The sequence below is a fragment of the Epinephelus fuscoguttatus genome, linkage group LG6 (genome assembly GCF_011397635.1).
Source record: "Epinephelus fuscoguttatus linkage group LG6, E.fuscoguttatus.final_Chr_v1".
NCBI lineage: Eukaryota > Metazoa > Chordata > Actinopteri > Perciformes > Serranidae > Epinephelus > Epinephelus fuscoguttatus.
In genome coordinates, this window is record NC_064757.1 from 42,747,811 (window position 1) to 42,763,147 (window position 15,337).

A 15,337-nucleotide genomic window follows, 5' to 3' on the forward strand; every position below is an offset into this window, starting at 1 on the left:
TCTGTACAGTGCCCTTGGCTTATGTGTTAGTGGATGCAGTTCTATAGGTCTGGTAACAGTATTGTAGTTTTATTACCGAATTATGCCTTGCTTGGAGAAACCAAGAAAACACCACTAAAACAATGGTTATATTTAATCTAGAAATACAAAGGTTTTTCACCTTTCCTCCAAACATGTACCATTTTTCTACCAAATGTACATTTTCAGACAAACAGGACTGTTGTCCTGAGACTGAGGGCGGCAGCAGCACAGTCCATGGGGACTTAGCTTGGGAAACAGAGGGTCAGTGGTTAAAGTCACTGTACGGATGAAACATGGAATGTGGACTGCTGGTTGGAGAAGTGCCACAGATGCTCCTGGGTACCACTGAGGTGCCTTCAAGCAAGGCACCAAACCCCCAACTGCTCAGACACCTGTCCACTGACAGTCCCCCTTGCTCTGACATTTATCCACCAATGTTTGTGTAAAGGTCCTGTTTGTGTGTGTCTGTTTTCAGGCTTGCGTGGGTATAATCTGAAAAATAACAATGAGTCAAAAAACTGAATTTCCCCTCAAGGGATTAATAAAGGAATGCTTTCTTTCTGCACTCTTAAAATAGGCTTTGGGTCCAATGGGTGCCCTTTTCGGACTAATGTGGGCCATCAGAACAATGGGCAGTCACCGTGTGTTCACCGCAGCTTCTGTGCATACCCAAGCAGTTGCTGTGCTGGGCGCACACCCATACGTATTAGAGCAGTGTATATTCCGGGTGAATTGAACTAAGTGGCAGACATTATGTCGAGAGGAGGGCCTTGTCAGATTAGCCTGCTAATTCAGCCGTCCATTAAACACACGCACTGAGTAATGCTCTGAAAGCCTGCATACATCCATTTGATGAAATGAGCCAAGTCAGAGCCGCCGTTGCTTGTGTCGGAGTGATCTCCCGTGCAAATCACAGCAGGCTGAAAGGGCTAAGCAGGAGCTTTGGGCTGCATTATCCATCGCAGCCAGGCACTGCTGGGGAGACGGTGCATACTGCACGGAGACATTGGCAACAAAATGCTGGTGTAAAAAACAACAACAAAAAAACATGAATAAATGTCTCCTCTCTTGCATACTCACTCCTTCGTCAGTGCACCAGTGCACTCCAGTCACTTGAGAGGGCAAAACAGCCTAATTCAGCCTAAAATATTATCTCCTACACAGGAGATAAACTTTGGTATTGGCCGACACTGTCTGCAAAATGTTTGCTTTTCATTGATTGAGTAGGATGAGTCAACAATCACTTTTTGGGTAAAACTAACCTTCAAAAAAGCAAATAATGACAGCATTCAAGTAAAACAAGTCTGTGGCCCTTCTTACACAGAGATCGCACTATGAGGCTGCTATGAAGTCCCTTCTTGATGCCTCCTTTGCACTTTTATGCAGAATCAAACATCGCCGGCGTCTTTCCACTGCTGTGCGTGATTTTAGACAGCATGCCGGCATCGGGGGAAACAAAAGAGGCATGACAGGCGTGACATGTAACATGACAGCGTCAGCCATGCGCGTTGGCAGCGTTTTATTAACAGTAAAAATGGCATTCCATGTCAGTAAGAATCATTTACCGTCTCTGACATATGGTGGCTAATCTCGTCCTCTGATCGGAAGGTACGGAGCTCCCGTATCTTATTGTTTTCCAAATGTGCGGACATTTTCAGCTGCTGTTCTTCTTCTTCGAGTTAGCCACTAACTGCTAACAGCTACTTCATAAATCTCCTGCGATGTGTTGTACACATGATACATCGTCAAAACGTTACACCCCATGATCCTATCGTGCTGGCTGTCCATTTACACAGACCTCCTGGCTCAGAGGCGAGACAACTCTGCCTCCGTATTCCATAATTGTACCTTTTATACAGAACACTAAGGTGGAATAATGGCCTGATATTTCCGCCTTGACCAGCCAGTGTACAAGGGGCTTACATCTGCATGACTGAATGTTCTGAGTCAACAGGAGTGTAGTTTTCTGTTACTGGTATTCTGGTTTAAATCAAACTGTTAAAGACATTGTATTGATGTAGTTAATCTCCAAGATATTTTGAGAGTCGTACCTTCCTGACTGACACCCTGCAGACAGAAGGATCCAGGACTCCGGTGTGAGGGTTGGCGCTCATCTTGGACACAAAAGTGAACCTCTTCCTCCAGCGAACACAGTTCTCATGAACCTCCTGTCTGTAAGAAGACAGAAAAGAACAGCAGGAACACATAAATCTCTGTGATGAACAGTTTCTGCATTCTTGTGCTTCCAATGAATTATTTATTTCCAAAAAGCCTTTCTGTTTCTGCTTACGCCTCACTTCTTGAGTAGAAGACTTGGGTTAATGATAGTATGATTCATTTTGCTGCTTGCTGAGGCGATTTAACTGACAATGACACTGAAACATGTTACATAAAATCGCAACAACCTAAAGAGTGTATTCATGTATAGACTAGGACTGTTTTCCTGACATTTAGGTCAAACACAAATGTTCTCAAGACTTGGCATGTTATATTTTCGATTAGTTATACTCTCTGAGTTCAGAACAACACATTTTTTCCAGTTATGTCATCCCCAGTCTCATAGCCCCATGATCAGTATGTCCACTGAGGATCAGATTTATCAGAGCAACACTGAGAAAACATGTTCTGAGCAAGTTTTTCCAAAACTAACTGAATTACAGAACTGATTCCCATGACTTCTGACACATGGTCACAGTTTAAGCTTAGCCTTACATTGGCTGTTTCTGTAGGTATGGATGCTGTATTTTATTTTGAGGATAGTGAACTGCTGACAATTTGTCAACAGGACCCACCAAGTAACCTCAAAGTCGCTGATGAAACAACCTTTGCGACATGTAAACTAGTGTGGCTCTCAGGATTTTCCCTCCTGCTTCACTGACAAGACGAACTGTCAAGGAAACAGTTTACAATGGTCAACAGACCTGTGAAAACACACTTTGCTTGGTCAGAAAATGCCAGTGGAAAACCTGAAAAAAGTATCCATACATCCTGGCTGACGGGTGGGAACACAGCTGTAGGTGTAAAGACAAACAGACGGGTCACTGACCTGTTTGTTTCTGAAAACAAAAGCTGATGTGACTGGAGCAGAAATGTCATAGAAACACCGAAGCATGCAACATTAGGAGGAGGAAGTAGACTTGTGAGACAGCTTAATTTGTTTAATATGTCACTTGGGACATGTGTTGTCTTGCCAAAACCAGACTCACATCTAAATCTGATTTTCTGCAGCCCTATGTGTCATCTGTAATATCAGACAGCACTCTTGTTTAGAGCTGGAACAGTTGCTCAACTAATCGACATCAGAAAGATGATCATTTTTCAAGAGAAAAAGCCAACCATTACCTAACTCCAGCTTCCCAGCTTATGGGGATTTCCAGCTTTTCTTGTCTTATGAGATAGTAAACTGCGTGTATTTGGGTTTTTCACTGTGGGTTTTAAGAGCAACAAGCAATTTAAAGATGTCACCTTGAGCTTTAGAAAATTGCAATCAGCCTTTTTTTTCACATTTTCTTACATTTTATCGACAAAATCAACATTCTGGCACCTTATTTATATCCAACAAAAATTCCCAGTGTGAACCAATTTATTTACATTGTGAATTATAAAATGCTGGGTGGGCCAACCAGCATCCTATCATGAGCCAGATTTGACCTTTGTAGACTAAACTCTTAAGTATTTGGTCATAAACCAGAGGAGATGGGGCAAGATGAAAAAGTAAGAGATCAACAAAGTTATTAAATAATATGAAGGGGAACATGAATGTGTGCATCAAAAAATAATGGAGATGCATCAAATAGTTTTCAAGGCATTACACTCAAAATCACAACATCTCAAAGTCCGTGATTCACCAAAGAACTTTAAGGGTTATTTATCAAATATTTCTTGAGATATGTCCGTCTAAAAACATGGCTGAAAATGAGTTTTTCACTGAGAGGAGAAGTCATTCTTCTGTGTCATTTGTAGTCAATTATGAGCGTCTTTGGTGGTAAAACTGGGAGACGTCCAAAAACCAAAGGACGTTTGAAGTCGCTTCAAAAAACGCTACTTACCAATTATGGGCAGAAAATACTCCTGACACACATTACTCTTCATTATTCCTACATCATGAGAACCTACGCTGTTCTGTGAATGATCATCAGTCTGTCAACCAAACATTTTAGTTAAACACCATCCCATCAAAGAGCACCATCATTTGTGTGAACGGTTGTCAAAGAGAAAAAGTTGTGTTTTTCTCCTTTGAAAATTGCCAACAGCTCATTTAGAAACTCAAATTGGATTCTGTCCAACGACATGCTGAGAAAAGGGAGACCAACCAAACAGCCAAATGTTTCTGGAGTCACTTAAACTGCATGACGCCTCCTTAATTCCAGCACATATAAATCACAGATGCAGAGCTCCATGGTGGGACTGTGTTTCAAAATGAAAGGTGAAAGAGAAATGATGATGAGATGTTTGTATTGGCGCTACTTTGGAACATCAAGTTAAGCAAAAGAACGGCCTTAATGCTCCCTAAGTCTAACTAGGTAACCTCTGAACTTGTCTTTAGATGATTAGATCGTATCAGAAATAATCTCCGTCCATACTAACACGCCTGAACTGGACTTGGACTTGAAAGAGTGAACAAGGGTTTTTGCGTCATTGTTTCAAAAAGTCTCCGTTTACGCCCATCCAGACTAAAATGCAATCCAAGAGGTAGAATGTCCAACTTAACAGCAGAAATGAACATGTTTACAGCCTGGTACAAAAAATGTTTTGGTCTCTACAGCCACTTTACCCCTTAATCTATATAAGTCATCCGTTCATGTTTTATTAAGGCTTAATGTTACACATAATTACGGGCGGGCCACTTTGAATGACAGGCTGTCTGCCGATAGTGTCCTCAGCTTCTCTGTCAGATCCACCCCTCGCTCCTCCACAGTGCCAGCCTCTCACGAAATACGGTCACCTCTGGCTCAAAAAAAAACAAACAAACAAAAAAAAAAAACAAGATGGCAAAGACTGAAACACCAAACTCAAGGCTTTAAAATGGGAGTCCATACACCAATGGGTGATATCACAGTGGCTACATACATTATATTTACAGACAATGGTGTGGACGCTAGGTGTAAATGTAGCACTAATTGTCTTATGTCTTACATGTAATATATGTGATTATACTGATGTTTACATGTTTTTAAGTTAGTAAAGTATATTCTATCTTATTCATAAAAGTGCTGTATACATGTTTGTCGGAAGGAAAATGTGAGCAAAACCTCAGGGTGGAAAGCATGACATCAAATAAAGATAATTATTAAACTCTCTCTATATTAGTATGAATGCAGCCTTAGCTCTCAAGCTCTCTCTAATGACGCTCATTGAATGTGTATAAAGAGAGAAAATCACGCTATAAATGTTGAAATCTTTGGATAAAATATAACGTGTAAAGTATAAAGTAATGCATTACTTGTGTTAGACAGTAACTACAAAATGAATAAACTGTAGTGATAACAGGAATGTCATGAATGTATGCACATAATGCAGAGATGTGAACAGGTGGTAAACAGACGTCAAAGTATATAAAAAATAAAGTGACAATATAAAAAGTAAATTTAAATACCTTACATTTATATACAGGTAGTGCTGCGCTGTCAAGACTGTGTGCAATTTACAACCACTCAACTCCCATGACTTTTTATTATTGCTGGTTATAAAATCAAATAACTGGCGGGGCTTTTTGTCTGCCTGTTTTAAAAATGAAAACCTAATAATTAATACATACTGCACTATCTGTAGATGATTTCCCCCTTCGCAAAGACAAAGGTGACAGGGTTTAAACAAGGTCCTCATATTAACAGTGGCAGCAGAAATAAAAAATGAAAAACAGAAGTGATTTCAAACTGTTCCAGAAAATACTGACAATATTTGATGTGCGGAGGATGAAAGAGAAAAGTGTTTTGTGACATTATCATCAGCAGGAAAATGATTATCGACCTCCAAGAACCTTGGATCAGATCAGGGAACAAAAACATATGACATGCCTCAAAATGAAGAGGGTTCATCTGAACTTCCTGCCACTCAACCCATTAGATTTAAATATTTCTTTATGTACAAATAGATACTTTAACCTGATGGTAGTGCTTCAGGGAAAGAGATGGATCAGCAAAAACATTAGGATGCATCCTTTGGGGAACATAAATATTCACTGACATTAATGGCAATCTGGCCTTGAGCTGAAGAGACATCATGGTCTAGAACAAAGTGTTGGAGGTCGACTCTTTGAGTGACTGATCAAAATGATGCTCACAAAAGAGGTGATGAATCAATTGCTCTCAGTTTTATTTCAGTGTTATTTCGATTATTATTTACATCATTTTCACATCAGTAACTTTAATTTCAATCAATTTTATTCACTGAGCACGTGAGGCAGTTTGAGTTATGGTGTGAGACAGAAGGTGCTAATGACACATGTACAACAACAACACATACAATCTATAGTGCTAACCAGCAGCAGCTGCTCCTCACACTCCCCTCCCCCATCATCTCATTCACCATTATCCACCAACCCTTCACAGTGTGTTGTGTGATTTCCACCACTTGTGTTTCCTTCTTTCTCTCTCTTTGATCATTTTTAGTCATTTTTCAGAGAAACACATTTCATAAGAAATATTAGCCAGAGTTTAGCTACTTCCACTTTTGGTTGTACAATGAAGCCTCAGTAAAATTGACATGTTTTACTACAAAAATCCTGAATATCTATTATTGTCACATAAAATTAAACCTCTTTCCTTGAGCACATCTTTGGTTATTGCCATTGTAGAATCAGTGACAGCTTTTAAATCACTTTTCAAAACTTTTTCTGAAAGCTAGCACGACATATTTCTTCCATTTATTTGTTTTATTTTAACTGGCTGATTTCATTGGCCTCGTTGCAGTCCGCAAATACTTTCTGGCTCAGTCATGCAAAGCACTTGTAACTGTGTTTTAAATACAGTTTATTATTATCTTGTTATATTTTGTGGGTATTGTATTAAATGTAATGACAGACTGTTACAGACGATGAATATTGATGCAGCACAGGGTTGCTTAAATTTCAGTGTTTTTTAGGTTTTAATTGATCATTTGCTGAAAGTTCTGGTAACCGTTTGCTCACTTACATGTAAAAATACTAAACACCTGGTGGCTACAACCTCTCAAATAAAGCTTTAATGCTTTTCTCCATTTAATATCCTATAAAGTAAAATATTTAGGGGTTTGGGGCTCAGTTTTGAACACCACTTTACTTGAAGAACTGAAGTTCAGCAAAGCTAAAATCAAAAATAAAAACAGCCCAATGTGTTTAAGGCTTGATTATTAAATTACAGGCATTTCAAAACTCTGAGAATCACCTGGTTTCAATCAGAGCAGCGTGGACCAGCTTATAACCTTTGGATGCAGATTTGGGAGACGACACAAGGACTCGGGTACTTGCATCTTATGACACACGAGTGACGCAATACACAGTCCTGCCAATGGTGTCACACTATTCCACAAATCTACTGGTGACTGTAATGTGGCATTTATACTTCTGCATTGAATCAGCGCCGCAGCTACGTCGTAACCTACGTGGGTTGATCTGCACCTCCCAAGAAATGCAGCTACATGTCGCTGTGACACAGACCTCCTATCTACTTCTGTGAGCTGAAACCATTTCCCTCAGTGGAAACAAAGCTTTTGTTTACTTTAATTTCACAGATAAAAACAATAAATTGTGAAGACAATAAAGCCTCCACAAAAATAGCTTTTTAAGTCTTAAGATTTATCCTAGCTGAACATTAGCATGTTGTATTTGTTTGGAAAATGTGTTTAGTATAAGACAGTTGTTTTGTCAGTGAACCTTGTGAGCTGTAATGGAGACGAATTTTGTAACGTTACCTTTGTTACATGTTGCTGTTGTCCCTGGTTTAATATGAGAAGAGGAAAAGATCGCTAGACGCTAGGCTAATTTATGCAATGTAAAACGCCATAGACTTGTGCTAATAATGTTAGCATGTTGTATTTGTGGGGGAAATGTGTCCAGATAAAGGCAAGTGTTTGTCTGTGAGTGCTGCGAGTTATAGTGAAGCTGATTTGTGTACTTGTGTTTGAAATTGTCTCTATTAAGCCATGTTTAATGTGTGTTTTGAATCAATTAAACTTTACAGCACTTCACAGAAACCTCCGCCGCTGGCTACTGTTTTGAAGGTGTAACTGCAGAGTGACACAGACACACCACCGCACAAGTATAAATGCTTACAACGGCGTGGGATATGGCGTAGGGTCTGCACACGACTATATATCCCACTTATAAGACGCCAAAATATGTTGCAATGCACCAGCAGAGGTAGGAAAGAGCAGAGTAAGTGGGAGCCAGTAAACATGGTTGTAAACAATGCTGGATTTATTTACGATACTTAAATAATCAGGTTTGTAAATGTATTTATGAGGATGAGAACACACTCCTTGAGGATACCCATGATGTGTTTTGCTCTGAATGTAAACATAATTTTTGTTTACAGGAAAACTCCACAGCTAGACTGTCTACTAATGCTAATCTATCCAGAAGACATGATTTAAAGGTCTGGGCGTGCTTCACCCAAAAAGCAACAAATGCAGTGAAGCACTGGGAGATTTCACAAGAAAGAGATTAAAAACACCAAAAACAAAAACCATAAATCACGCTGTAAATCTTGAAAGTCGAATCCTAATCTAACCCTCTGAAGAGGTGAAGAGAGGTGAAAATGAAGATTTTCCTTTATCCATCTATGCCTGGAAACAAGTGAGGATCTCAGAAGAGTACAAACACGAAATCACACACACACTCCCTCTCTCAGCTCTTATCAGGACCCCCACACTATTGGTCCTCCAGTGTGTAACGGGGAGCGTTCCCAAACCACATTCCTCAGTCCAGATGGCTTTGTTCAGACTCCATGGAAACCTCACACTCCTCAAATCCAGCGACGCTCTGCCAGCAGCTCAGAGGAGGAGGAGGAGGCGCTCGCACCGACACTCTTTCAGCCTCGGACGTTTTTAAAGGCTTAATCTCACCTGCAACCTTTGCATCTCTATTGTTCTCTTCTTTTATTCTCACGTGTTTTACTGTTTGTGCAGGAGGAGGCTCAGAGAAGTGAAGCTGTTTTCTGGCTGCGTTCGTACTGCAGCTGATTATACAAACTGACTTTTGCCTCTCACATGAGACTCAAATCTAAGCTGTCAACAAAAAACCCTGCATGGTTTCAGGCTGTTTCAGTTCTGATCTGGTGTATATATTTACATAATAACAATGTGACAATGTGGGCACACTGTAGCATCGTAGCAGATATCGTCGCTAACAAGCTAAAATACACAACAAACAAATAAAAGATGTGCTGAATGTGCATATTAAGGCAGTACAGGAGGAGGTGCACATTAATAATCCTCCAGGACTGTAACATGCTCATGTTTAACCCAAACAATGTGTCATGTGACTGCAGTTGGTTCACATCCAGGTTGGAACACCTTCTCACCACAAACCAACCGCACCAGAGTTCATTTGTAACCGGACCAAGACCACCTCTTCAAGAAGGTCTCAGTCTGGTTGCTTTGGTGCGCACCTGAGTGTGATTGCTGAGGGGGCAAATGAACTTGGGTTCGACTGAACCGAACTAAACAGGGCAGGTGTGAAAGCACCCTTAGTCTGGTGCTGACTGAGGCTCAAACATGTATGGCTTAGTCTCTCCGATGTTTCCTCTAACAATAACGTCAACATCTGCTCTTTCACTGCTCATATGGTAAAACCATGTTAAACAAAATATTAATAATAGCGGAACATTTTGACATACGTGTCTGGAGGTGGACTTCAACATTGTTATATCGTGTATTGTGATACAGATCGGGATCCACATGCAGATTAAGAACCTCTCTCACAAAGAGACTTGACTCATCCAGAAATAAAAGACTAGATACAAGCAACACTTGAGCTGTGTGCTGTGAACGCAGCCCAGCAGCAGGACGCAGTGACAGTAGACAGACACTGAGCTGCTCTCACTCCAGCTGAACAGAGCTCACATAAACAGAGGACAGAGGGCTGACATGATAACGCCTGCAGAAGAAAAACGAGTACAAAGGCCGACATTGTGCGTGTCCTCTACCATGCATTTGTCCCGCGGGCAACACTTTGATCATGCTGAACCAAATTAATGTGTTTCAAACAGAAAAATGCTTCAACCAAACATAATTTCCGACAGCTGAAAAGTAAGTTAAACCTGATGTTTCCCCCCACACACATACATCATCCGGAAGATGGAGGAGTGGCAGCTCAGGAAGATGTGGGACTTCTGCAAATGCTCACAAAAAAAAGGCACTGTCCTGAGGGGAGACGGCATCCAAAAATGAGCTCAGTCTCTGGACCTCAGACCAAACCAAAAACAGAGATCATAAAACGACAGAAAAGTCTGCTGGCAGACTGATTTAGCCCCCAACGCTTGAAGAGTAAAGTACAACAGCCTCAAATCCACATCATCAACAATTACAGGCAAATTAAAGAAAATAGGCCAAGAGTCAGAGGCTGAATAAGGCAACCAGAGACGGAACAAAATATTCCTGTGACTTTATAATAACCAGTGTAGATTAGGGAAGTTGTAGGAAAGCAAATAAGAGCCAGGGGCAGAGGAAGAGAGGATTTATTTCCTCAAAAACCTCAGAGAAGCAAACACTGGAGAAAAAAATGGAAGAAGAGGTTATAATTGGGACAAGAAAGAAAGGATGTGAAGTACTTCTTGAGATTATTTACAGGAAACATGGGATGAGAAAGAAGTATGACATGCAACAATGGTACCCAAAACTGAGGTTTTGTGGTATGTAGCATAACCGCGAGGCCACAAGAACTCTTATGAAGTATTGTTGAAGAAATGAGTCTTCAGTTTACAAACAAAGAAACTTCAGCAAATCAAATTTAACTGGAAATAATTGGCCTCTTCTGCTTGAGAAAGTCTTGGTTTTCTTCTCAGCATCCCAATGTTTTTGAGTATGTTATTATTTTATAGTTTCAGATGCTCTTACATATGATTTTAGCCAGTTCTGTGGTTGACGTTATGCTGCCTTTTCTAGGTATTTCCAAGTTATTATATGCAAGATATTTTTTTCTGTTTCATGTTAAAGCCCAGACACACCAGACCAACATTGAAGAACTAGTGGCGACAAAGGCCGACTGTTGCATTGCTTTATGTCTTGGCCAAAAAGTTGCACTTGAACGCACCCCAAAGAGAACAGACAACGACCAAGTAGCATCTAAGTTCTGTACCTGTTTGAGAGGAAACTGCTCTCTATACCAGCAGGCAGCAGTAGTCTGTATTCGTCATTTAAAAAGAGAAATAGGAAGACCGACAGGATGAATTCAAGATGCTATTTAGCCAGTTAGCACATTAGCAATACAACCCGATACTGAAAGAACAAGTGATATAAACAACTACAAAATGTTTCTGCTAAAGAGCTCAACGGCTGAAAGAAATAATCTCACCTAATATAAAAAGTCTGTTTAGCCATTTGTTTGCTTTCCTCAGAGTGACGTCACTCGCCGACAGGTTCCGCCATCTCCAATGCTGATTCAACATGCTGACTCGGCCGAAAAAAAGCCGACATGGGTCAACTGGTGCCAAGAGTGCATAACACACTGCAAAAACTAGGACGACAGATGCTCACCAACAGCAACAACCGTCAGCTTGGTGTGTCAGGACCCTTAGTGTGTGAATCTTTGTTGTTGAAGCCGGTCTTGGCAGCAACACATATTTTATTGATCTCTGTGAAGCTTCACTGGTCAAAAGTTAAATTTATATAGGCATATTTTAAAAAGGAATGTGAGGACTGACTGTTTTTAAAGCAGGAAAAAGGGTCACTTTTGATACATCAAAGAAATGTGAAACATGATTTTGACTTTTCAGGTGAAATGTTTTCCATCCTGACTCAGTGTTTTAGGTGTGAAAGTAGACTCATACTAATATCTACTTATCAGCTGGCCCTGCTGCTTGGAAAACCTTACATAATAAAGTACATCTATCATGCTGAGCTAAAGTTACAGGAACTGGAATCAGATTTGTTCTGACCTTCTCCCTGCTGCCAAAAATCTGCAATCTGGCGAGATGACAGGTTATTAAAGCTCTGTCAAGTAATCGAGCTGTACTGGCTCCATGTTACTTGTGTTTAAAAGTCTTGGTTGGCTTATTAAAGGGGGGAAAACTGAGCCTAAATGAAGCCAACGCAACAAATGCAACAACAAAAACTTCTCCAGAATGATTCAGACTGAAGAAGACAAACTACAGTTGTGACTTCACCCTTAAAGTCATCAGAGAGCCTGAAATGTAAACACGAAGCCCCTGATTTGAGTTGCCCCCCAACAGGACCCCAGCATGTGATGACTCAACATGTCAGCAATGCAGCAGAATGGGATCCTTATCTCCTATCCTGGCTGCGTGGCTCCTGGGGGCCCCGGCCGTTTACAGAAACACAAACAGCAGCCCGGGCTGGGTCGGGTCGCATCAAGGGCTCAGATAAACAGCGCAGAGAGAGAGAGCAGAGTGCTGAGGAAGCAGACAGATCCTGCAGAGGGGACAGTGACGTCAGGATGAATCAGGAGGGGCAAGGAGTCACAGAGGATGTTCCTGTACCCAAAATGTCACGGGGTCGTCCCTCACTGGCGCTGACAACCTTTAAACAACCAGGAGATGCTGGATAGATCACCAATCCTCCCCCTACCTGAGCAGTCAGTATTTTATTTGCACATTGATCCATATCACTGCCAAAAGGCAAAATTCCAATAGCTGTCTCTGACCAGATGTTAGCCATTAGAACAGCAATAAAACAACAACACATGGGACCCTTCACCCTCATATGTGTGTAGCTCTTATGAAATAAACTAAATAGACAATATTTAAAGGGGAAGTCTACAAATCACACACACAAAAGTCAGTTTAGTCCTCACAGGGAGTCCTATTGAACCTGTGGAAACGTTATGAAATGTTGTGACTCTGGAGGAGCTTTATCAACTTTGGGCTTGGAGGCTACAAATGTTGGTACACATACGTATATATGTATATATATATATGTACAAGTTTGGCAGGGATGGGCTGAGAGAAAGAAAAGTACTACATTCATTATGGGGAGTGTAGTGTTTAATGGAGCTTGACGCATTCGGCAGACTAAAAGTCAGGATACCACGGCCTTTGCTGCAATACAAATTTGCTGGAGTACTTTTTAATTTTTAATATTACAGATAAAGAGATAGAGCCAGCTTGGCCCTGTTCATGTTTGCAATGCTCTTCTCTAACAAGCTTCAAAGCTTCAATGTAGTTTTGGATTTTCAACAAGTACACTTCCAACATCTGCAAATTTAAAAAAGTAGAGGAGGATGCACAGTTGGCTTTTTATTTGTCAGACAGAAAAAACACCCTGTGATGTAGCTAAAGTTAGCTAAAGTCTTCAATGAAGCAGCAGAGTATTGTACTAGGTTGCTATCTCACTAGAATTTAGTGATACTCTCACTGTACCTCGTCAAACATGATATCTGATATACCTGCGAAACTCCTCCCCTCCGTAATATTTTGGTCCAGAATTTGCCTCAAGTATGTTTAAAAAAAATTATCTTTTGCAGTGGATTTCGGAGAGACCGTATGACAGTGTGCTAGCTTAGCTAACAGGCTATTTACCTCAATTCAGTTGCCTGTTGATTGTCAAGTGAGTTTGTATGATTAAAACGAACTTGTTTATCTAGTTTAACACATTGTGAATCTGAGTAATGTTATTCTGCTAAAATATGGTTGTACCTTATATACAGTCAGATCGTCATTATGGGTCGAGCTGCTGTTAATATGTCTTTTTAATTAAGTATTTCACAAAACATGCCACGTAGCTGGCAGGCCAACATCTTCATTTATTTGTTGTCATGCATTATTGGTCCTGTTTTTGTTCCAAGCGCATATTCCAAACTACTGGATGGTGAAAATCAGACAAAATTAGCCTCTTTTCCATGGCTACAGGTCGTTTCTATAAGGTTTCTATCCATCCGTAAAGACATGCACTTCCTTGCGTTGGACACTAGAGGCATCATCCCTATATTCACGGATCTACAGACACCAGTCATATACGTCAATGGAAACGAGGCATTCGCCATTATGTTCATTTTATGGTTGGTCTCAATCATTTATAATCAATTAATTGTCTAGCCTGAATCACAATTTTTAAGAACTTAGAGAACATCTTTCTATGCCTTGTTTTGTCCAACCAACAGCAAAAAACACAAGGTTTACAATCAACAACACAGAGAAGCTGGAACCAGTAAATGTTTGGCTTTTTTGCTTGATAACTGATAGCAATTAATCAATTATCAAAGCTGCTATTTAATCAACCATTTGTTTGTCAATATGGGAATGAAACACATAAATCATCAGCTAATAGTACGAAGTTTCTGTCTTTGTCAGAGAAGTTTTTCGTCTGAGACTGAACAACACAGTTTCGCCTCTGTGATCATGTAGCAGCTCAGAAAATCAAAGTGCTGTAATCAAAGTTATTAATTATTTACAGGAACTGTGCCTCGATGACAATGACTCATTCAGTTCAGAAAATGCGATTAAATTATTCAACAGGATTTAATTTTTCTTCACTTTGAAGCAAATCAGAAACTCTTTTTCAAAAAAGGAGTTCAATCTAATAAAGGTCAGTCTTAAAGAGAGAAGCTCTAACAATCGATTTCACAGGAATTCTTCCGTATGGTCCGTATGATCACCTGGCCCGATACCAGAGGAATAATATCCAAAACACTCCCACACACTCACACCTCCCCTCACATCCCACCAAAACGCTAACGGCTGGAAAAGTGAGATGAAAACAGGAAACAGCTGTTGAGAAGCCACTCGTCCCAGTCGATCTCTAACTCTCCTCACAAACTTCTTCCTTCCTTTTCCCTCAACTCTTCCCTTCCCTCACATGTCAACTGTCCCACCAGGTGACAAAAATGGCACTCACAGTCACAGTGACACTCAGAGCCCCAGCACAGTAACAGACAACACACACGAGCTGCATATGACGCACAACAAAACACTGATGAGTTGTTTTTACTGACCTCAAATACTGTGTCAAGGCAGACTGCTGACCCATATTATAGCATCCCTTGTCCTATTTCCTTGTGTTGGCAAGCGTACAGAAAAGCAGCATTAATATCACATACATCCTGACTACAGTTCCTTAACTACATCTTAGATCTGTGCGGTGCATCTAGTGCGTGCTGTAGGTGTTAATAGTTTGCCCAAAAACAATGCAACTTGGATACAGTACTCACCTCCTAAGCTTTTGG

At 40.5% G+C, this 15,337-nt stretch overlaps 1 protein-coding gene across 1 annotated transcript in view; it reads right to left on the bottom strand.

The window, feature by feature from the left end:
• fam102aa (family with sequence similarity 102 member Aa) overlaps positions 1-15,337 on the bottom strand; it is a 47,968-nt gene that overhangs the window by 18,074 nt on the left and 14,557 nt on the right. Inside the window, exon 3 of the mRNA XM_049578027.1 lies at positions 2,073-2,193. Coding sequence (XP_049433984.1) covers positions 2,073-2,193 — 121 coding nt within the window. The remainder of the gene's footprint in view (positions 1-2,072; positions 2,194-15,337) is intronic.